Source organism: Nuphar pumila, chromosome 3 (assembly GCF_984573655.1).
Source record: "Nuphar pumila chromosome 3, dmNupPumi1.hap1.1, whole genome shotgun sequence".
Lineage (NCBI taxonomy): Eukaryota > Viridiplantae > Streptophyta > Magnoliopsida > Nymphaeales > Nymphaeaceae > Nuphar > Nuphar pumila.
Window position 1 is genome coordinate 31,303,277 of NC_143251.1, and position 25,617 is coordinate 31,328,893.

At 38.5% G+C, this 25,617-nt stretch overlaps 1 protein-coding gene across 1 annotated transcript in view; it reads left to right on the top strand.

The window, feature by feature from the left end:
* LOC149842492 (uncharacterized) overlaps window positions 1-22,440 on the top strand; it is a 54,941-nt gene extending 32,501 nt beyond the window's left edge. Inside the window, exons 10-13 of the mRNA XM_089999223.1 lie at window positions 3,671-3,739; window positions 4,420-4,858; window positions 5,212-5,338; window positions 21,692-22,440. Of these exons, the coding sequence (XP_089855349.1) occupies window positions 3,671-3,739; window positions 4,420-4,858; window positions 5,212-5,338; window positions 21,692-22,120 (1,064 nt within the window). The 3' untranslated portion in view covers window positions 22,121-22,440. The remainder of the gene's footprint in view (window positions 1-3,670; window positions 3,740-4,419; window positions 4,859-5,211; window positions 5,339-21,691) is intronic.
* Window positions 22,441-25,617: the final 3,177 nt, after the last annotated feature.

The window sequence follows — 25,617 nt, forward strand, 5'->3', positions numbered from 1 at the left end:
CCCAATCCTCCTCTCTAATTGATGAACCTGCACAATACAATCAAGTGGAGAAAAAGTGACATTAGAGTTAAGTTTTGGCCAGATGTCCAACAAAAATGAGATTCATAGTGAGGGAACATAATGAATTTGAGAAACATTCAAATTTTCCCAAGGACAGGAGGTAGGTGTAACGGTTCCAATCTTAGAGATTGGTCTAGAGGAGACATATGCAGCAAGAATAGAACCACTATAATGAGAGCAGTTGACTAGAATAGATTCATTGGTAGTCATTTGAGATGAGACCCCTGAATCTATTAGTCAATCAGTATAACTATCAAAGATATACCTGAAAAGACAGTACCAGAGGAAGGAGCAAAGTAGTGGGAAATGACTGACTGAGCCAAGAGTTGTTGCTGAATCTGTTGTTGGATACACTTGAGAGCTTGAGTCTATTCACTTGATAAGGTATCTGAGGTGCTACTCATAGTAGGTGAGGATGACTGAACACCACTGACAACTTGCATCTCTTTTAGACTTTACAGTGCCTTCAATATACGAGGCCAAAAAAGCTCGTCTTCTTTTTAAGAGCTGGACAAATATTTTTCATATGCCCAACCTCTTTACAATAGTTGCACCTGATCGAGCTCATATCAAATGTGAAACCTTCATATCTATGTCACACGGACTCTTCTGACACTTGGACACAACTTCCTTTGTGTTAGATGAAGTCAACCACACTGAGGTCTATTTTTATCTAAAAGTAGATTCATTTAACCCTAATCAAGTCCATTTTTATCTATATTATATATATAAATACATAAATGCACACAAATACACGTAGTGTCAACTTAAAACTGTTAAAAATTATATATATCCTCCCCGCACCCCCAAACCCAAGTTTTTTTAAAGTGCTGCATCGCCGCATCCGCACCCGTACTCACACCCACACCTATGTGACATAGCTTCAGATCTTCCACCTCCTTTACCTCCACCTCCATCACCATGCTGGCTAGATACAACTAAAGCAATATCTTTATATGGTTTTGCTCCAAGAGCCTTGTTCTTGGTCTCTTTTGTCATTATCTCGGATAGTGCTTGCACAAGAGTGGGAAGAGATATGTTCGATGGAGAATCCCATTACGCACACTATCAAACTCAATGTGCAAAGCCATGAGCAGATCTAGGACCTGTTTCTGGTCCTTATCCTCAGCCTCGAGTTATTAATATTCCTCACACTTACATTTTGAATACTTCACATTCGGAAGCATAGAGGAAAGAGCATCTCATAGCTGTTGAAACTTCTCGAAGGTCTGAATTGACTCTTCTTCTTGCCTCAAGTTTTTGAGCTCTTGAGACAACTGATACCTGCGAGCCCAATTATACTGCTTATAGATTTTCTTCAAGTAATGCCAGGCTTCTTTAGCTTCTTCAAACTTTACAATATTCAGTGCAATATTTTGCTCAATTGAACTCAATAGCCAGGATTTAACCTTGGCATCATCCTTATCTCATTCTTCAAAAGCAACCTCATAATTCTCATCATCATTTTTTGTCTTTCTTTTGGATCCATCCAAATATGCACCATATCCAAGGCCTTTCACAACAGTTTTTGCGTACTCCAACCAATATGAATAGTTAGTCAGATGCATATTGATATGAATAACATGAATAAAATCCTTCTTCTCCATTATTCACCAAACCCCCAAACTACAATTTAAAGCTGAACAAAGCACAATACCACAACAGAACAAAATATTCCAGCGAGAATGACCAAGGTAGAATCGATTCAGCAAGATGCCTCAAAAACTAATACGCTATTTATGCAAATAGCCAAGCATGACAATAGTATCCCAATGCCAATAACAAAACCAGAACTCAAGCTGAACATGACCAAATAAACTGGTATGATGAACTTTCACAAGAGCACAATATGAAGAATCCCAGCAATACCACAAGATATCAGACCCAATAATCAAATCCGATGCCAAAGAACCCAAGAATCTGAGTTACCGCCAGGTATAGCTCACAAGAAAAATCCATGGATTCACTTAAAAGCAGATTTCTACCACCCAATGTCTATATCAGCGGAATCTCTACTAAAAAAAAAACAACCCAAACCAGTTTGCAAGATCAAAAGCCTCAAATCTGATAGAAACCAATCGACTCTTCAAATCTGGTCAAGAGGCTACTAACAATCCAGAAAAGATTGAAAATTCTGTAGAAATTCCTATATTCTATCAAAAGACGAGATTCTTGATTCAACATGCTTCTAAAATCAAGGAATAATGAATCCCAGCTTCAAACCATTCAAACTGAACCAACCTGGTCTGGCGACAAGTAGGATGATGACGCCAACAGTACACCATCTAAAACAGTCCTTCAAGAATGGAGTCTCCTTCTCCAGAATCATCTAAAAGGAAAGAAGCACAAAAGAAGAAGAAGAGGCATTAAATAGTGAGAGGCTTCATTAGCTCTAACAATAAGAGGTTACAACAATATATTGGGAACGACCCCCCTACTCCACTAAAAGACAAAAAAGATTTGACTCTACCACGTATTATTATAAATGTACAAGAATGGCCATATAAATAATGATATATACGTAGAGAGGGGTAGCACAACAAGAAAGGTAAAAACACATTACTTCTCAACAGTCCCCAGTCCCATAAATAGATTCTTCTTGTTGGTAGCATGTGCCTAGAATGCTGGGAGCATTCATTCGTTACTTATATATGATGAATTAATAGGAATAGGTAAAATCAACTGGATGTGCTCATGTGTAATGTCAGAGTTGCATGTAGGAATTCATATGGGCTTGTACATAAATTCATATATGCAAGACCTTCGGGACCCAACAGTTTTTCGATTACCATTATATGTTCCTATAAGTTAATATGAGACTGAATGTAAGCAAACGAGAAAAAGCTTTTTAAATACAATCCCCTTTCGCCTTCCAAAAGAAAAAAGTGAAACACAGAAAGCAACCATATTGCGTTATACATGTGTTCTCCATATTTGTTTGTTGTTCCAAAAGATGAAGTGAAAAGAAGAGCATGTTAAATGCTGAATGTGTTGAAAAGGCACTCTTCTCAGGTGTAGGCACAAAGACATGCTTTTGTAATTATATATTAGATGGTTTCTTTAACTAAGCTTATCGAGATTTGTTTTCTTCCTTGTTATATAGATATTTACAAATGCTGAGTTGGACATTTAGTAACCTGATGAACTTAGTAGAACCTGAGCCATGCTTGTTTATAATGGAGGACCGAATTTCCATGGGCTCAAATTGGGTCTGCTAATAGTTTCTAAAATTGTTACAGACAAGTTAGTTTCGCTGCAGTAATGTGCCTTTGCTTTTCCACATAGTTCTTGGGCTCAGACTCCGTTCCCCTAGAATAGACTAATAATATCAGCTCAAGCTTATGCAAACTGGATCAATCTGAGTTTGAACTTGGCCTTTAAAGCTTGGGCATGGTGGAAGCTGTAATCAAGCTCGAACTGCCACCAATGGTCACTTCGTTTTTATCATTGGAAATATTTTTTAAATGTTTAAAGGCACATAAGTACCCGTGTCAATATTCTCGCTTACATGGTAATGCATGTTGTTGAACCATTTGATATTAGAAACTGTGATGTGCTGCATTTTTCTTTTGTGCCTGAAGCCATAGAATGGATGTTTTTTTCTTTCAAGGCTGGCAACCTGGAATTCGGACGACAGCTGCTGATTGGGATGATGACTGGGATAAGTTTGAAGATGAAGGTAATTGTCAAAACTTCACTATTGTTTCCAACTGTGTTTTCAATCTTGTATATGCATGTGATCTTGGAATTCATGGTTCCTGCCTAGGAGGTCAGGTGCCTACTTTGAATTTAGTTGACTGAATTTTCCTATTGTTTATCCATATAATGGATGGTGTACTGGCAGCGTGGTGGTGTGCTTGGCTGGACATAGTGGGTGTGTCTGGTGATTTTTGTTGACAAGCTAAATTGCCAACTCTGTGCTTTTCCATATTGGAGTTTTAAGTCCCTTTATGTATATATGCATGTCTTCATGTATGCACATGTACTTGTGTCTGCATCTTAGGGAAGTTTTTGACATAGATTGATGCAGCTGTGATACTTGGTCCTGGGATATGATACTTATGTATGTCAAAGTTTAGGTTCTTGTTTTACACCTCAGGCGGAAAGTGCTTTTTCTTGCTTTTCTATTTTTCCCTCTTTTCTCCGGCCTACTTTGGTTCCAGTACATAGTAGCTAGTGCTGAAATCAACATTAGTAGGTCATTGATTTCATGTTGCCAGAACAATTGCTTGTGTGCTCTCGACTGGTGGCATTTATGTCGAATCAAAGTTTAACCTAGATTTTCTTCAATAGATGGAGGGAAGAAGTCCATATGGAGCCTGCAATCATCTTAAGACCATGGACTGTTTGTCTTTGCAGGCTTCGCAGTTGTACAAGAACTTACAGTTGAAGGGGAGAAAGTGACTACCACAAAACTCAAACCTCCTAGCGTTTGGAATGACAAAAGTGCCACTATTGATGCCTTCTCTGTTGCATCATTCTCAAATATTGACAATCCAGTGGAAAATCCCTCTAGTACAGGCCAGCATGTTACTGAGGGTGGATCTGCTTATGCTCAAAGTGAAGATGAATTGACCAATTGTGGACCTGTAAGTCCTGCAAAAAGCGGATTGGGCAGTCCATCTCGAGAATTTCTTGCTGCGCAGTATGACAAGAACGTTGGCTTGGATTCTTTAGCCAGTGCGAAGGAAAGTCCTGTAAAAAGCAGACTGGGCAGTCCATCTCAAGAGTTTCCTGCTGCACAGTATGACAAGGGCATTGGCTTGGATTCTTTTGCCAGTGTGAGGGAAAGTCAGAGGTATGTTCCATCTCAATGTGGTATTGTGAAGCAGTTTGTTTCTTCTGTTCAGTTTTCGCCACTGCCTTGGAACCTTCAAATCACATGCAATCTCAGAAGTTGATGTGCCTTAAGTTCTGATGTTTAGGTATCTAATTGTTTTCTTAAATGGTAATTGTCCAAATGATTTGTTTGCAAGTTCCCACAATACCTAGTGTACTCTATTCTAATATTCTCAATCTGGTTTGATTTTGGCTTCTGGATCCGAATACCTTGATTCATTCTAGGGTCATGTGGGCAGAGTCCTCAATGGGATGATAAGGTCTCGTCATATATTGGAGTTGATAATTGAGGATTTTCTTCATATGTTGCAGTGATCATGGTGTCGGTGAATCTACCCTTTCTGTTGGCAAGTTTGATGAACCCTCCTGGGGTGCAACTTTCAGTGATGCAAATGATGATGTTGACTCTTTGTGGGGTTTTAATGCAATCAACTCTAAGGTAAGGGTTTCCCCTGTTATACCTTTTTGTGGTTCTAGTGCTTATCTTTCACCAGCTTTATTATGTCTCCGATGTGTTTGGCACATGTTCACATAGATTCTTTATTTAGGATCATGATCCACATATCTCAGTATACCAAATCATGGATATGATGTGTCATCGGGTTTCTCATTGACTTAGTGAGAAGCATGAGAGCAAAATGTAGTTATTTAGGATTTTATCTGGGGTGATACTGGTTAACCCATATCTTCATGGTTCCAAATCATGGGTCTATAGTATCAATGTATCATTTGTAGAAGAAAAACTAATAGAATACTCAGAAACGAGAAAGAGAGAGAAAGACCTCATAAACTTAATTAGGTCTAATCTCCTTTAGTTTAAATAGAGATTAGCCAAAAGAGTAAATTTACATTAGGGTCCCTCATTATTTATAAAATACCAAAAACAACCTTAAGAATAAATAAACTTTAAAGTGGTTGACTTATCTTAACACTCCCCCTAAGCTGGAGCATAGATATCAATCATGCTCAGTTTGCCACAACATTTTGAGAAACTGGACCGGGCAAGAGGCTTTGTAAAAATATCTGCAACTTGATTCTCAGATATTACATGCCTGGTAGAGATATGTCCAGCTTGAACCATATCTCTTATGTAGTGGCAGTCAACTTCAATATGTTTTGTCCTCTCATGAAATACTGAATTATTAGCTATATATGTAGCTGCCTTGTTATCACACATCATCACCATAGGAGATGAAACCTTCACTTGAAGATCAGTCAACACCGTTCGAATCCACATCAATTCAGCTGTCGTTTGGGCCATAGCCCTATATTTTGATTCGGCACTCGACCTAGCAACCACGGTTTGCTTCTTGCTTCTCCAAGAAATTAAGTTACCCCCCACAAATACATAAAATCTTATGGTAGATTTCCTATCCTATACAGACTCAGCATAATTAGCATCAGAGTAAGCAATTACCTCCAGGGTGCCTCCTTTCTTGAATAATAACCCTTTTCTAGGAGAAGATTTTAAGTACTTGAGTATCATCATTGTAGCATTCCAGTGTACCTCAGTCGGTTTGTCCATGAATTGGCTAACCTTGCTTACAGTCAGAGCAATATCAGGTCTAGTCACATATAGTAACTTCCCTACCAATGAGCGATAGCTCCTGCTATCAATAGGTTTTGACCCCTCATCCAATAAATGATCTTTGTGATCCATGTGAATATTTGTTAGTTTAGCTCCCAACATTCCAAGAACATACTTCTGTTGAGACAGGACCACACCCTCATTGCTCCTGGCCACTTCAATGCCCAGAAAGTATCTAAAGGAACCAAGGTCTTTTGTAACAAAATGTTTTTAAAGATGAGCTAGCTGCAATATCTTTCATGTTATCTCCTGGAAGGATGATGTCATCCACATATTATCACCATAACAACTATGCCTGAGTTAGTTTTCTTAATAAATAATGTGTGGTCTGACGCTAACCTATTAAAACCAAACTTTGACATCACCACGAGGACTTTGCTTTAGACCATATATCGCCTTTCTTAATCTGCATACCTTCTGACACTCTCCCTCAACCTCGAACGCAGGGGGTTGTTGCATGTAGACTGTCTCAGACATATCTCCATATAGGAATGCATTTTTCACATCTAGTTGACACAAACTCCATCCATGGTGAACAATTACGGAGAGAACAAGACAAATGGTGCCCATTCGTGCTACGGGAGAAAATGTCTCAAAGAAATCAACACCATATGTCTTTTTGCTACTAACCGAACCTTGTATCTTTCAATTGAATCGTCTAAGTTGTACTTAATGGTATATACCGATTTGCATCCAACAATGTTCGCATCCAATGGGGGATCAACAAGGTCCCATGTCTGTTGGGACAGTAAAACATCCATTTCATCTTGCATAGCCTGCTTCCACCTGCCATCGAGTACTGCCTTTTGATAATTCAGAAGAATAGTTTCAACAGATAAGGCCGAAATAAATGCTTTCATCTGATTACCAATTCTGGCATGTGACACAAACTGAGACATAGGATATAAGGTACATTGTCGTGTCTCCTTTCGTAGGGCGATTGGCCTCTTATCATTAACATAAATGTTATTGCTATCCTGAGCACTTACCTCAGGAGAAGAAGAAGATGGAGGCACTGGAGGAGGTGGAGCTCTACGCACATACACCAATGGAGGATTGTGAAACCGTGAGGTAGGAGAAGTTGGAGGAGGAGTTGGATTCGATAATGGGGGCACCGATTCCAAGGGAAAAGGAAGAAAGGGAAGAGAAAAGGAGTCATCTTGATTAGCTTGCATCCTAGCACTAGTACTGGAATAATATGGAAGACTCCAAGAAAGATACATTCGCATTGACATACTCTCGACGAGAAATCGGATCATAACATCGATACTCCTTTTGATTTTTGGGATAGCCTATAAACATACACTTAGTGGCTTGAGTTGCTAATTTATCACGGTCAGGACCGAGTCTCTGCACAAAACAAATGCACCCAAATACCTTGGGCGGAAGAGAGAAGAGAGGTACATTAGGATACAGGATTTGCAAAGGAATTTGGTCGTCCACGGATGATGAAGGCATGCGGTTGATCAAATAGCAAGTTGTGGTAACCGCATCACCCCAATATGAAGCAAGAATATTTGATTGAATCATAAGGGTGCGGGCTACATCAAGGAGATGCTTGTGTTTTCGCTCAGCCACCCCCATTTTGTTGGGAAGTATAGGCACAAGTGGTTTGAGGTTGAATGCCATGGTCTCGATAAAATTGCAGCAGTGCTTTGGTTTTAAACTCAAGGGCATTATCAGTGCGGATAATCTTGACAACAGATTCAAACTGAGTTTTTATTTCAATAACCAATGATTTGAGGATACTAGGAACTTCAGATCTTTCTTTTATTAAGAACACCCAAGACAGCTTAGAAAAACCATCGATAATAACAAGATAATAACGACATTGGGTCCTGGTAGGAATCTTACTAGGACCCCCGTACATCCGCACGAAGAAGTGCAAAGACTTTATGACTGGACTGATTCTGACTAGAAGAAAACGAACTCTTATGATGCTTGCCCAACTGACATGCTTCACACTAGAATGATGTAGTAGATGGAATTTGAGGAATGACACGACAAAGCTTCGGCAATGAAGGATGTCCGAGACGGCGATGCCACTGAACAAGAGTCGAGGAATAATCGAATGCAGCATAAATATTTCCCACAAGGTGTTGTAGATAGTAGACTCCATTTTCTTCATAGCCTCCACCAATCTTCTTCCCCGTCAACAAATTCTGAAAATGACAACACACATGATTAAATATCACTCTATAATTTAGCTCTTTTGTAAGGCAACTAATTGAGAGTAAACTTTGAGGAAATGAAGGAGCATGAAGGACATTGTTCAACTGCAAAGAAGAGGATATAGAAACATTTCCCTGACCAATAACCGGGGAGGAACTTTCATCAGCTAATGAGACACCCGATGTGCAGTAATAGCCTTTAGATCTGAAATTTTTTTAGAGTTTCTTCATAGATGCCTAGATGCACCAGAGTCAATAATCCACTTACTATCATGGGGAGAAAGATGGTCTCCTGTTGAGTAGGCCACACCAGCTACAGGAGAAGAGGAACTTGAAGGACGATGAGCGACCAATTCATCATATTCTGCACGACTAAGAGTAATACAATTACTGGGAGAATTGGTGTCATTCGCTACCTCTAGTTTTGTAACATTAGGCTTCAATGGAGAAGAAGCAGGCCGTCCATGTTTATCCTAGCAATGATCTTCTAAATGTCCTGATTTTCTGCAAAAGGTACATTGGAGTTTATCTCTACCTCTCATACCTCTTATTCTAACATTCAGAGTATTTCTTCGTCCATAACTAGATGAAACAACTAAAGCAGATGACTGAGATGCAGGTTGAGATTGTGGAAGAGAGATGGCAAGTCTACTCAAACGATTGTATGCATCAACAAGAGTAGGAACATCAGACCCGGTCAACATTTGGACTTTAGCAACTGAGAACTCTGAAGATAGACATGTGAGGAACCGAGCAACCATAGTCTGTTCTTGATGATCCTTTTGTTTTGAACAATACAATGGTCTATAAGCATTAAGTCTTTCAAAAGAAGCTTTAACGGAGGCATAGTACTGCCAATGTCTGATCACCTTGTTGCAAATTATATATTTCCTGTTCAACTTGGAGAATACAACTTACATTAGTCTCTTGAGAGTATGTATCTCGAAGATTGTCCCGCATCTGTTTAGCCGTATTGTAATAAATTAGGCCATCTGCAATATGAGGTTCAATGCTATTCATGATCAATGACATAACAATGTCATTATCTTCTTCCCAAGTAATGTATTTTCCTGTTTTATCATTTGGTTCATGTTGAAGATGCACCGAGTCCTAAATCAAGAGAGAAGAGAGAGAGAGAGAGAGAGAGAGAGACGGCTGCACTAGAAAAGAGTGAATACTTGTTATTCAATTAGGGCTAATCTCTATATTAAATAGAGATAGTCCAAAGAACAAAATTACACCCAGGTCCCTCGTTAAAGAATAAGATTCAAATAACCTCTAGTTTAGAAAAACTTATTTACTAAAAAGATTTAAGTCTCAACACTCCCCCTCAAGCTGGAGCATAGATATCAATCATGCTCAGCTTGTCACAACACTTTGAGAAATTTGGTTTCGCCAGGGCTTTGGTAAAAACATTAGCTACTTGATCTTCGGAAGATACATGATCGGTGCAGATATACCCAGCCTGAACCAAGTCGCGAACATAGTGACAGTCAACTTCAATATGTTTAGTCCTTTCATGAAACACTGGGTTGTTGGCAATATATGTAGCAGCCCTATTGTCACACATCATCAACATAGGTAGGGATACTTTCTCCTGAAGCTCAGTCAAGATTGATTTTACCCACATAATCTCAGCTGCAGTCTGGGCCATTGCTCGGTATTCAGATTCAGTACTTGACCTGGCTACAACAGTTTGTTTCTTACTCCTCCAGGTAACAAGATTTCCTCCCACAAACACACAAAATCCAGATGTTGACTTCCTATCTTCAACAGATCCTGCATAATCTGCGTCAGTGTAAGCAACAACGTCCAAATATGGATTTCGTTTAAACAACAGACCTTTACCAGGAGATGCCTTTAAGTACCGGAGAACCATCATAGCTGCATCCCAGTGAACTTTTGTAGGTTTGTCCATGAACTGACTGATTTTACTCACAGCTAATGAAATGTCAAGTCTAGTAACAGTCACATATAGCAACTTACCCACCAAGGATCTAAAACTGGCACTGTCCACATACTCAGACTTCTCATCGAACATGTGAGTTTTGGGATCCATTGGAATATTAGCTGGCTTGGCTCCTAGCATTCCAGTCTCTTTTAATAAGTCCAACACATACTTTCTTTGAGACAATACTAAGCCCTCTTTGTTTCTTGCAACTTCGATACCCAGAAAATATCGAAGGTGACCAAGATCTTTAGTAACAAAGTGTTTTTGAAGATGATCTTTTGTGGCAGAAATATCTTGGGCACAACTCCCTGTTAATATGATGTCATCGACATATACCACCATAAAAACAATTCCCGTACTGGTTTTCTTGATAAACAAGGAGTGATCTGAAGCTGACCTGACAAAGCCAAAACTCGACATTACCTCAAATAATTTGTGAAACCATGCCCTTGGACTCTGCTTTAGGCCATAAATAGTCTTCTTCAACTTGCACACCTTCTTACACTCCCCCTGAACCTCGAAGCCTGGGGGTTGTTGCATGTAGACAGTTTCATGCAAATCCCCATACAAAAAGGCATTCTTGACATCCAACTGAAACAAGGGCCATCCATGGTGCACAGCAACAGACATAACAAGACGAATAGTGCCAAGACGAGCAACTGGGGAGAAAGTTTCAAAAAAGTCAACACCATAAGTCTGAGTATACCCTTTTGCAACCAACCGGGCTTTGTATCGTTCAATTGACCCATCCGAGTTATATTTAATGGTATATACCCATTTGCAGCCAACAATATCTGCATCAGTTGGAGGATCAACAAAATCCCAAGTGCCCCTAGAGCATAGGGCATCCATCTCATCCTGCATAGCCTGCCTCCATTTGGAGTCGAATAGAGCATGACTGTGATGAAGCGGAACAGAGGAGGCAGACAAAGCCGAGATAAAATTCTTCATAGAAGCCCCAAGATTAACTTCAGAAACAAACTGAGAAATGGGATGAAGGGTGCACTGTCTTTTCCCTTTTCGCAGAGCAATAGGAAGATCTTCATCAATAACAGAAACTTCAGGATGCTCAGAGATACTTGCCTCAGGAGAAGGAGATACTGGGGGCATGGAGGTAGGTGGTAACCTGTGAGTATACACTATAGGAGGGTTTCTGTATCGAGTCTCCCCAGAGGATGGATCCACAGGCTTTGGAGTGAATGACTCTAAAGGAAAAGGGGGAATTGGCAGAGGAAAAACATCACCCTGACTTTCTTGTAACCTTGGAGTAGTACTCGAAAAATAAGGAATAGACTCAAAGAAGGTAACGGCCGCACTGACATACTCTTTATGAGATATAGGATCATAGCAACGATATCCTTTTTGGTTCTTAGGATACCCAAGGAAAACACATTTAATAGACTGCGTAGCAAGTTTATCTCGATCAGGACCCAGTTTATGCACAAAACACACACATCCAAAAACTTTAGGGGGGATAGGAAAGAGAGGAGCCTCTGGATGGAGAATTTGAATTGGGATCTGGTCTTCTACGGAACTTGATTGTAATGAAATGGTGGTCTTCAACAAATGCACAAATAACTCACAAACAAGTGTCTATTGGAGACACTACAAGCATGACCCTTGAAAGGGTATAAAGGGAAGAACACTTGAAAAATAAATAATACTTTATTCATGAACAAAATGCTTAAGAAGCATGGTTATATACATTGAAGGGGTTCACCCCTATATATACAAAACAATGGGAGAGAAAGGAGAGCTCATTTTGAGCTCTCCAAAAAGAGACGTTGGATTCCAACGTCTCTTAATATAGCTGTTGGACTACAGTCCAACAACATTTATTATTATAGCTGTTGGACTATAGTCCAACAACATTTATTATAGCTGTTGGACTACAGTCCAACAGCTACTTGCACAGTCAAGTTCCAACAGGAACTTGACTGGATCAAAATATCTAGTTTCTATTGAACTAGATGCTAAAAAAGAAAATAAAAAAATAGAAAAAGAAAATAATAAAAGAAAATATAATAATATTAAATAATATATATATATATATATATATATTGCAGTTTACATTTTAACACTCCCCTTCAAACTTACGGTACAATGAGCGAAAGTTTGTCTAAGAGGAAGTGAAATCTGGGAGCAGCGAGAGGCTTAGTGAAGAAGTCTGCTAATTGATATTCTGATGTAACATATGGCAGATCAATGGTTCCATGTAAGTATTCCTCTCTGACATAGTGACAGTCCATCTCAATGTGTTTAGTGCGCTCATGGAATGTCCGGTTGCTTGCAATGTAGATCGCACTTTTGTTGTCACAGCACATCTTTGAAGCTTGCGTTGCTTTAGCTCCCATATCTGCTAGCAATCGTCTGAGCCAAACAACCTCCATAGTGGTGGTTGCCATGGCTCTGTATTCAGCTTCGGTGGAGGAAAGAGAGACTTTCTGCTGCTTCTTGCACCTCCACGAAATTAAGGTTTCACCTAGGAACACACAAAAACCAGTAGTTGAGTGTCTATTATTGGGATCACCTCCCCAGTCAGCATCAGTATATGCAATTAAATTTAATGAAGATGAAGCAGACAAGAAGAGTCCTCGTGAAAGAGAGGATTTTAAGTATCTAATAATACGCAAAATCGCTCCCATGTGCACGGAGGTGGGAGCATGCTGAAACTGACTAACTGTATGAACCGCATGAGTTATATCTGGCCTAGTAATGGAAAGATAAGAAAGAGCTCCAACAAGTTGTCTATAAGGAGTAGGATCATCAAGAAGTTCTCCATCATCAATTTTCATTTTAACATTGACAACTTCTGGAGTGTCTACTTTCTTATCATCTGTAATTCCAGACCTGGAAACGATATCAAGAGCAAATTTAGATTGAGATATCAAATACCCCCGAGGGGAATAAGCAACTTCAATGCCTAAAAAATATCTTAATAAACCTAAGTCAGTCATTTCAAAGTGAGTTTTAAGAAGAGATTTGATATTTGCAACTCCCTGTTTGTCGCCTCCGGTGATGATCATATCGTCCACATAGAGAAGAAGAATAATGATGCATGCATCAGATTTCTTAACAAACAAAGCAGTGTCAGTTAAACAAGGTTGAAAACCAATATCAAGCATAACATGACTAAATCGGTCATACCAGGCTTTTGGAGCCTGTTTAAGACCATAAAGAGCTTTTTCTAGACGAAGAGCTTTACCCTTAGGGATACTAATACCAGGTGGGGCTTCCATGTATACTTCTTCAACGAGATTCCCATTCAGGAAAGCATTTTTGACATCTAATTGAAAGATAGGCCATGTTCTAATGGAGGCCAAGGCTATTAAAGTTCTAACAGTGGTCATACGGGCCACAGGAGCAAATGTTTCTTCATAATCGATGCCATACTCTTGGGCATATCCTTTTGCTACTAAACGGGCCTTATATCTTTCCAGGATCCCATCACTTTTGGTTTTGACTTTGTATACCCACCTACAACCTATAGGTTTCTTACCCGGAGGAATATCTTGTATCGTCCAAGTATTGGCCTTTTCTAGTGCATCCAATTCTATTTTCATGGCTTCTATCCATTCTATATGATTTTTTGCTTGAGAATAGGATGATGGTTCAACATATGATTGTATTAATGTAATGGCGGCCCTATACGTGGGTGAAAAAGATTCATAAGACACAAATTTTTCTGGACGTTTAGAGATTCTAGATGTTCTTCTAGGTGGGACTTCCGAGTATTTTTGTAATACACATGGAAGATTTTGCTCTCTACGTCTTGAATATTGTAGACTAACATCCCTATGGATTTGCTCTTCATTATCATCATTTTCAACAACAATAGGACTTTGATCATTGTCAAGGTCATATCCAACATCACATTCATTGGATTTTGAAGTTAGATCAATTAAAAACGAGTATTCAGTGACATCCTTGGATTTTTCAAATTCAAAGAAGCTTTCTTTTTCCAAAAAAGATACATTTCTTGACACATATAATTTGTCATTTTGAAAATCGAAACACCTGTAGCCTTTTTGATTATCAGCATATTCTAAAAAGGCACATGGGATTGCACGAGGAGAGAGTTTATCATTTCTGTTGGTGAAAACAAAACATTTGCATCCAAAGACTCTTAATCTAGAATAATCTGGAGTTAAATTAACAAGCTTTTCTATTGGAGTTGTATTCTTTAACGAGGAAGATGGCATCCTATTAATGAGGTAGGTGGCAGTTAGGACCGCTTCAGCCCAAAAACTTTTTGGAACTTGATTTGCAATTAGCAATGTCCTAGTAGTTTCCATAATGTGCCGATGTTTGCGTTCGGCTAGGCCATTCTGTTGTGGAGTGTGTGGACATGATCTTTGATGTGTAATACCATGTAAATTGAGATAGTCTTTGAATTCGTTGGACATAAATTCTCCCCCTGAATCAGTGCGAAAAACAGAAATATCATTTTGAAACTTATTTTTAACCATTTTATGAAATATTTGGAAGTTAGCAAAGACATCAGATTTATGTTTAAGAAAATAAATCCAAGTATGTCTAGAAAAGTCATCAACAAAAATGACATAATATGTATAACCACCTTTGGAAATAACTGGTGCGGGGCCCCAAACATCCGAATGTATTAACTCAAGTGGTCGTGAGGAAACAAAAGTTCTACTAAGAAATGGTAACCTTTTCATTTTGCCAAGAATGCAGTCTTTACAAGAAAAAATTTCAGAATTACAAAATTTTTTCAAACTTGGAAAATATTGAATTTTAGACATATGAGGATGGCCAAGCCTTTTGTGCCATAAATCCAATTCTAATTTCTGAATATTATAACAAAATGCATTCTTGGGTAATTCCAAAAAGTCCATGTAATAAAGTCCTCCTTCTCTATGGCCTTCCCCAATCAGCTTCCCTGACTGGCGATCATGTACCCAACAACCATGAGAAGAGAAGGAGATATTACATCCATAATCAGATATTTGCGAGACAGATAAGAGATTCAAATTAAGTTTAGGGATATATCTAACTTCTGGGATAAAAAATCTTTTGGATTTTTGAAGATTTTCAAAACATCCTATTCCTTTTACTTCGAGAGATGTGCCATCGGCTGTAAAAACCTTTGACACACTTGAGTCATTTTTAAGACATTCGGATAGACTATTAACATTTGGGGTCATATGAAAAGAAGCACCAGAATCTAAAAGCCAAGGAAAGTTACCTGGACCGGAGAAAGATGCAACTGCCGCTCCAGTTGAGGCTTCGGTTGAGGAGGATACCCCTTTGAGAAGAGGTTGAAGGATTTCCATCAGTTGAGCCATAGACACAGGTGCATCTTGATCTTTTGACTCAGATTCAACAGATGCAACTCTTTTTTCTTCTCTTCTTTTTAACTTTGGACATTGAGGCCTATAGTGCCCCGGTTCATGACAATGATGACAAATAACTTTTCTTTTATCAAAGTCGCCGTTTTGCCTTCCAAAATGAGGCAGCTTGTAAGTACGAGTATGATTCCCCGGTCTAGATACAACTAAAACGGAGTCATCATCAACTTTTGGAGTACTTTTTCTAAGTCTATTTTCCTCCATAGTGAGCTCTTCTATAGTATCAACAATAGAAGGAATTTTTCCACGATGTAAAAGGGCCGATTTGGTGGATTCAAACTCTGGCCTTAGACCATTCACAAATTGATAGAAATGTTCCATATCGAGTTGCTTTTGGCGAAGCTCGATGTCTTCGGCACAATGCCATTTGGGCTCAAGAAGAGCCAACTCTTCCCAAAGTTCGGACAACTCATTATAATATTCTCGAATAGTTTTATCTTTTTGAGTCATTGTCCGAACTTTATCTTGTAAATTGCATACATGTGCAATATCTTTAAGGGAATACATGTTTTTGAGGTATTCCCAAGCCCTATCGGCATGCTCAAACTTAGCTAGACTAGAGCATTTTTTAATGTCTATGCTATTGATCAGCCATGACATAATTTTTGCATGCCCTATCCTCCATTCTTTCCATTTCTTTTCATAAGTGGCTAACGCCTTACTCTTCTCTTCTTCCGTTAGAGGAACCTCTTTATCACCCTCTTTCTTGGTAAGAGATAGTTTAGGTTCCAAATCGGAACCATCCACTATACCCCATAAACCTTTTCCCCAAATGTGGTGCTTCATAATCGAAGCCCACATTACATAGTTAGTATCATTTAGCTTCATAGGAATGATGGTGATCTTATCATTGTCATCCATCTTTTACAAGGGTAAGAGAGGAATAAATAGGAGGAGAGAGAGAAAAATAAAAAGAAAAGAAAAAGAGTAGACAAAGGAATAAGAGAGGATACAAAACCAAATTTTTTTGTAGCACAAGTTCGCCTTTCTTCAAACAAATCTTCTTGAGCCAAGAACAAGGTGATGAAACACCTTTTGTAAATGTGGCACGGAAATCGAGGCGGAAGCACTTCAAGATCTAAAGATTTCATAGCTTTGATACCATGTAATGAAATGGTGGTCTTCAACAAATGCACAAATAACTCACAAACAAGTGTCTATTGGAGACACTACAAGCATGACCCTTGAAAGGGTATAAAGGGAAGAACACTTGAAAAATAAATAATACTTTATTCATGAACAAAATGCTTAAGAAGCATGGTTATATACATTGAAGGGGTTCACCCCTATATATACAAAACAATGGGAGAGAGAGGAGAGCTCATTTTGAGCTCTCCAAAAAGAGACGTTGGATTCCAACGTCTCTTAATATAGCTGTTGGACTACAGTCCAACAACATTTATTATTATAGCTGTTGGACTATAGTCCAACAGCATTTATTATAGCTGTTGGACTACAGTCCAACAGCTACTTGCACAGTCAAGTTCCAACAGGAACTTGACTGGATCAAAATATCTAGTTTCTATTGAACTAGATGCTAAAAAAGAAAATAAAAAAATAGAAAAAGAAAATAATAAAAGAAAATATAATAATATTAAATAATATATATATATATTGCAGTTTACATTTTAACATTGATGGCATGCGATTTATAAGAAACCCGGCTGTCAAAACCGCATCGCCCCAGTATGTAGCAAGCATATTGGATTGAATCATAAGGCACCGAGCAACATTAAGGATTTGTCTATGTTTCCTCTCAGCCACCCCATTTTGCTGGGAGGTATGGGGACATGTAAATTAAGGTTGAATCCCATTAACAGAGTAGAATTGAAGTAAGTCTTTGGATTTGAACTCAAGAGCATTATCAGTGCGAACAATTTTAACACATATGTCAAATTGAGTTTTTATCTCTGCAGTTAAAGATTTAAGAATGACAGAACCTTGAGACCGATCTTTTAACAGGAACACCCATGATAGTCTCGAGAAGTCATCAACAATAACTAGATAATAACGACACTGAGACCTATTCGGAATCCTACTTGGACCCCACACATCTACATGAAGAAGATCAAACAATCCTTGACTTGATGGACTCTGACTGGAGGGAAAAGAGCTTCGACAATGTTTTCCCAATTGACATGTTTCACACTGAAAAGAAACTGAGGGAGGTATATGAGGAATGACACGACGAAGTTTTGTCACTGGAAGGTGACCCAAACGATGATGCCACAATAGAGGACTTGAGGACGATGTAACATCATAATAGGCAGAAACCTCTGGTTGGTGTAGGTAATACAGACCACCTTCCTCATAGCCACCACCAATCCTTCTTCCCGTCAGCAAGTCCTGAAAGGTGCATCCCATAGGATCAAAAATCACTCTACAATTCAAGTCTTTTGTCATTCGACTGACGGATAATAAATTCTGTGGAAACGAAGGGGCATGAAGAACATGCGACAATTGAAGAGTAGGGGTAATAGACATGTTTCCCTGCCCTACAATTGGGGAAGAACTACCATCAGCAAGACGTACCCCTTTTTGACCTGTCACAGGTTTTAAACTCAAAAAGTTACTCGAGTTTCCGCACAAGTGACCCGAGGCTCCAGAATCAATGACCCACCTACCACCTTGAGCCGATTGGCCATTACCTGCCGAGCACACAACCTCCGCAACAGAAGACTTCGAATTGGATGATCGTAAAGACATGAGCTCGTCATATTCAGCCCTGCTAAGAGTTACACAATCATTGGAGGAATCTACATCTGATTTAACCATTTGAGCCATAATATAAACTAATGAGCTTGATTCACAAAATGCAGGAGCAACCACACGCGCATACCCACAATCAACTACAAATCCGACTATATCAAATTTTGACTTCACCAATGAAATCTGAGAAACACAACCTTCGACTGTTCAGATCCAAACTTTAAATATAATTTTAAGAAACTTGACCAAAACTTTCACCTCAATCAAGGATGACTATAGGTTGTAAATCACGATCACACATCCAACACGACTTAGAATGTGTTACCATCACACATCCGCCACTACGACAAACAGTAGCAGCACCCAACACACAATCTCACTTCAAAAGACAAGGTTCCCACGAACAGAATGTTTTTCCACATGCTGTTTTCAACCATCAACTGAGTCAAAATGATCACGACACAGCACCCAGCTGCTTGCTAAATAAAATCTGAGCACAACCAGCTATAACATGAGAAAAAAAAATTCCCTGTGCAATTTCACGACTGTTTTTTTTTTTCGATCAGCAGCAGCCTCAACGTAATACAGGCACAGCACCAGCACACACGACCTGTGCAGAAGGTTCCCTCCTGCTTCACCCTTCACGACTGCATCATCCACGACCTCGACAGGCTGAATACCACGACTACAATAGGCTGTCTACTACGACTATACATCCACCACTACAGAGATGCATATCATAACTATGATAGAGATGCATACCTCGACTGCACATCCACCACGAATATGCCTCTGATTGCTAGAAACTGAAGTCACTCGAACTTGGAGCAGGGCACGAGATCACGCTCCCAAGGACAATGGATCAGATCTCTGCTGTATCTGATTCTTCACAGCCTTTAACAGAACCGACCCCCACTTGATTTGATTTCGCTACTTCTCTGCATCAGATCTTCACTCGATCTGAACTTATCCACCATCCACACTTCAAAGATAATTTGTTTTGAAGCACGCAGCATCCAATCAATTTGCAACGATCAGATTTTTTTTTTTATGTAAAAATCTGTGTCGACAACACAGAGACTCAAATCAGACCAGCGGCATCACACGACCCACGGTCTAAGTGCTTCCACGATCAGCCACGATCTGAGTGCTTCCACGAAAAACAACACCAAGGGGCTACGAAACCCACAACTAGCATCCACGACCAGATCTGTCATCAGATCTTACAAAAAAAATTTTAATCGACCTGATTGGAAAAATATTCATTGAATCGAAGTTTTTCTCACGATCACGAAAGCCCCCACGATCGACTGTGCTTTGATCACACTCGATCACGCTCCCACGATCGGCTATGGCTCTGATACCATGTTGAAGATGCACCGAGTCCTAAATCAAGAGAGAAGAGAGAGAGAGAGACGGCTGCACTAGAAAAGAGTGAATACTTGTTATTCAATTAGGGCTAATCTCTATATTAAATAGAGATAGTCCAAAGAACAAAATTACACCCAGGTCCCTCATTAAAGAATAAGATTCAAATAACCTCTAGTTTAGAAAAACTTATTTACTAAAAACATCTAAGTCTCAACAGTTCAAATTCCAACAGAATATGTTTTCTACGATGTCCAGACACCGACATCATAAACATTCTGGACCACCTTGCATAGTTTGTTTCATTTAATTTCACAGAAGACTCATAGGAGAAAGGATTTGCGAAGGCTTTATATTCCCCAATAGCCTCATTCTTGTAATCAGATTTCAGAACTTCACCCATAATGAATAACACTAACTCAATAGTCACAACCAATATCGTTGTTGCAATAAACGTTCACGTGTAAAAAAAAATCACAGTTTGTAAATCTGGTAGAGATCTGCTCCACACTATGCAGATCCACTACGGTGATGAGTCTTCACCACGACATCTGATCTGCGATCAGATCTGAACTAACCAGAACAAATGATCTGATCTGAAAAAAAAAATTGCAGATCCAAGACTATTCAATATAAATTTTTCTTCATGACAACCAGATATGAACGAACCAAAACAAAAGTATGCAGGTCCACGACTGAAAAGTATATTTAATCTTCACCACACTCAGATCTGTGATCAGATCTCTGAAAAAAAAAATGCAGATCAACTACTATTTAATATAAATTTTTCTTCACGACAACCAGATATGCCAAAACAAAAGTATGCAGGTCCACGACTGAAAAATATATTTAATCTTCACCACACTCAGATCTGTGATCAGATCTGAACCAACCAGAGCATGCGATCAGATTAAAAAAAATGCAGATCCACGACAATAGACTGTATTTAATCTTCACCAAAAAAAAAATGACTGTCAAATCTGACCGTCACCCACTTCACGACTTCAGCACAGCACCCATACCTATATCCACCAGATCTGGTCGACAGAGACCCATAGTTCCACGCGACTTTTAGATCTGATTACAGATCTGAGTCATGACTCTTGTCAGACCTCAGATCTGTACCACTCGTTCTTCAAAAAAAAATTAAATCGGACACACCTTTTTAATCTGAGCCTCTTCGCGTGATCTAATACCCTTCACTCGAGCTTTGGCGCAGAACTCGAGATCACACTCCTAAGGTCGACGGCTTTGATACCATGTAGAAGAAAAACTAATAGAATACTCAGAAACGAGAAAGAGAGAGAGAGAAAGACCTCAGAAACTTAATTAGGTCTAATCTCCTTTAGTTTAAATAGAGATTAGCCAAAAGAGTAAATTTATATTAGGGTCCCTCATTATTTATAAAATACCAAAAACAGCCTTAAGAATAAATAAAACTTTAAAGTGGTCGACTTATCTTAACATCATTCAATTACTGATCATCTTAGGGAGAAGGCCAAGAGACACATACGGCTATTTAGGACTTTGCCTGTGACGGAAAAATTGTAGTTTCATAATCATCCAAGATCAAGCCAGACTCTCTCTCTCTCTCTCTCTCTCTCTCTCATTCATGTTTATACTCGTGTCGATACAGGATCCTGAGCATGAGAAACATAACGACTCTTTCTTTGGAATGGATGATATGGGTTTGAACCCCATTAGGACAGGCTCTCTGAGCGCAAGCAGCCTGTTTGGGAAGAAAGAGAGTTCATTCTTCTTTGGGGATTCTGTGCCTGGCACACCATTGTTTAATTCGAATTCACCTAGCTTCAACACAACCTCAGAGGAGAACCAATTTGGCAGCACTTTCTTGAAGTTTGATTCTTTCAGCATTCATGACAACGCTTCTCCTAGACATGATGGCACCCTTGCTCGGTTCGACTCCATGCGAAGCACTAGTGATTTTGGCCACAACCGTGGTTTCTCAGCTTTTGATGAAACCGATCTTTTCGGGACGACAGGGCCATTCAAATCAGATAATAGTACGCCAAGACGGACTTCTGATAATTGGAGTGTATTCTAGAATGTTCATCCCATCTGTAATGCTTCCTTTGCTCCTGCACTTTTTCCCATTTTTCTCATCCTGGGACGCTGCCTTGCTGTGTGATGTAATCCATGCGGATGGTGGGTCATTGTGTATGCTATGCTTCTTGTTCTCTTCTAATTTTTGTATTTGTGAAAATCTGTTTTTTTTTCTCAGGGCCATTTTGTATAAGAATCTTAATTTGTATTTTTTTAATTCTTCAGCTTTTGGCTTGAACGTGAAAAATTATTTGCATCCACCTTCTCATTGTATTCTTCTTAGTAGATTGGATCGAGTCCCATGTAATTTGCTTTTTGTGTCATCATAAAATTTATGCTCAGATAGTGTTTTAATTATTCCCCAGTTTGGATCTTACTATTTGTATTTACCTTAACTAGCAAGTGCTTGTGTTACGTGGTTTTATTTTTATTTTTTTAACAAGTTTTTTTAAATATGAAGAGATCTTTTTTTTTTTGTTGTTAAAAAACAAGGGAAGGCTTGTTTTTCTTTTTACTGTTTATTTTCTTCCATTCCACCATCATCGCTATCGTCGTCATCACCACCACCACCACTATTACACTGCCATCACCACCGCTGTCACTACCATTACCACCAGCACCACCACCACTACCACCTTTACTACCGCTATTTATCTTCTCCTGCTTACTGCTTCTCTCTTTTTTTTTCATTTATATTTTAAATAGTTCGGATCCAAACATTCACTTAATTATAAATAAAGCCAAAGTTCTCCTTTATAAAATGTATTTTTATTTATGTTTGTAAAAAATAACTAGGAACACATTCAAATAGAACCTATGGTTCCCATGGCTTCATCTTTTTGCTTGTGCGTGCATCTTCTTAGTTTGATATATATATATATATATATATATATATATATATATATATATATATATATATTTCTGTATTGTGCTCTTTGCCATGCAAGTTGATGGTACATAAGCATGTGTGCATGGGTAGGGATGTTAAGGGGTCGGATTTGGTTCTAATTTAAGAATTACTGAACCTGACAAATAGATTTTGCAAAAGCGGATTCAGAGTCAGATTGGGATATGGATGGAAAGACCTAAAAACGAGTCCAGATCCAACTAGCTTCAATAGCTAATTTGATGTATGTTTGCGTATATTTAGATTCAGGTATATGTTAGATTTTGGGTTTGTTTTGGAATTCAGATTCAGACACAATATTGTTCCGAATTCAGATTCTATTATTACTTGGAGGGAAGTGGGGGCCGGGTCCAAAATCTAGAACCAATGACGAACTGACAGCTCCCCTTCTCCAATATTTGAGCGCGTCATCGATTGAACTTTATATATGACTTTACGGCATTTAAAAATATAAAAAAAATGACTTCTTACAATGCATTCAAAACTTTACAATACAAAGTATTGAAAATTCATAATTTAAAACATGTTATGCCGTCACTTTTTTTTTTGGCATGGGCCAAGGAACACAGCCCCCCCTCCGAATCGACTGCACGTTTTATAGGTCGTTGGTTGGTAAAAACCTTTGATAGATGCTCCCATGGGGATCAAACTCGTCCCATCAACTTGGTGACGTGCACAATTCGCTCCCTCTCATATGAACAAAGCCCTTGTGAGCAATTATACAAAACAATAGTCAAATATTCTTGGACCAATTCTTTCCTTAGACTCGACCAGTGGCGAACTTGAAAACCTTTTTTTGATTTGTGACAAGGAGAAACCGCCCTCAAGATCAGAGACCTAATTACCTTGACTTAGCTTACCGTAGTTACGGCCGTGTCCTGGTGGCGTAAAACTCTGGCCAGTCAACTTGGAAACTTACATAAATATGTGCATGCACCGATGCCCGTATTTAGGTAAGGTTATGGTTCATGGAGACATCTGGTGGTTAGTGGGGCCCTTTCCAACATAAAATTACTTGGAGAAGGGTGTTGATTTTTGGATCAATGTCACGAAGTTTGTTGTCAAGATTTTCTTGGCGATCGTATTTTTTTTTCTTGAAATAATCTCAACCACATCAGCATGTATAATCATTTAAATATAGAAATCTCTCTCTCTCTCTCTCTCTCTCTCTCTATATATATATATATATATATATATATATATATATATATATTAGAAATTTGCTACAATCGTTTCTATGTGCAAATGACTTAGTAAACTTCATTATTTATTTGTTTATTTGGTCTAAATGACTAAATGAGCTCATGAATGTGTGTGAACCAAGTTTTGAATCATTGGGATCTGACCTGTATAAAGGTTTTTCTGACAATGCAGAAAGAGGCAGTGTAAATGCACTGATTTTTTTACTAGAAAACCATGTTTTTCATCTAAAAACATGATCCAAAAACAGTTTTCCACTAAATCGAACATGCTGAATACATCTACAAGGTGAAACATCCTATTCATTCTTATACAAAACATTACGTTAATGGATGAAATATCTTCTTCAATCTATCACAGGCCGACACATGAGTGACCCATCCAGAGGTCCAGGCTATCTCCATCCGACACCCAACTCCATCAACTACTTGACAGTCACTACAAGAAATGAGACCTTTACTGAAGCTAGAGCCAGTAAAAGTCTGCCAAGCACCAGTAAAGGCTTTACCAGCAGCACTATTTACTGGTGCTTGGCAGACTTTTACTGGCGCTAATGCATAGTGCCAGAAAAAAGTATTTAAATAGAAAAAAAAGTAGTGACAGGATTGGCTTCAACCAATTCCTAAAACCCCAAAGTCAATATAGATTCAACTGCTGTGACATTTACATTACATGAACCAGTGCTACAGATTTACAATCATGAACATTATTTGATGGATCCAAGAAAAATAAAAGTAAGACTATATATATATATATATATATATATATATATATATATATATATATATATATATATATATATATATATATATTTATAATCATAGATATTTTACATACATACATGTAAACACTAAACGCTTCCTAAAGACTCTTGAAAACCTTTTATCAAGCTTGAAGCCTTAAACAGTAAAATTCACATATAAAGAATTTTCTTTTATTTAACATCTCACTTTAAAAAAAAACCTCTAAACACAGCTTTCAATGCCCCAAGCTCTTAAATAGCCACACCATGGCTAACAAATCCAGGCCCTGGAAGGCTGAATAAATGCTTCAGTCCTGAGCAAAGAATGATACTCTAACCTCCATCCTTATGTGATGGTGATGTATATTTAGAAATTGCAGCTATAATTCTCCTTATCTCTTGTTGGAAATGATTCCAACAAGGCTCCGTCCTTGTAGAAGTGGAATAGAGGAACTGCCTGTATGAGCAATTAAACATTGCGTGTTGCAGAAAGAATATGATGAACATTACAAAGAGAGACTTCCTTGCAATCAATGGTATAAATGAAGAGGAAAAAGCAAGATCACAACAAGAATTTAATTTTTTCCTCTTTTTTCAGCTTATGCATACTAGCATGACCCTTTGATAAAAGAATCTAACTAGATTATGA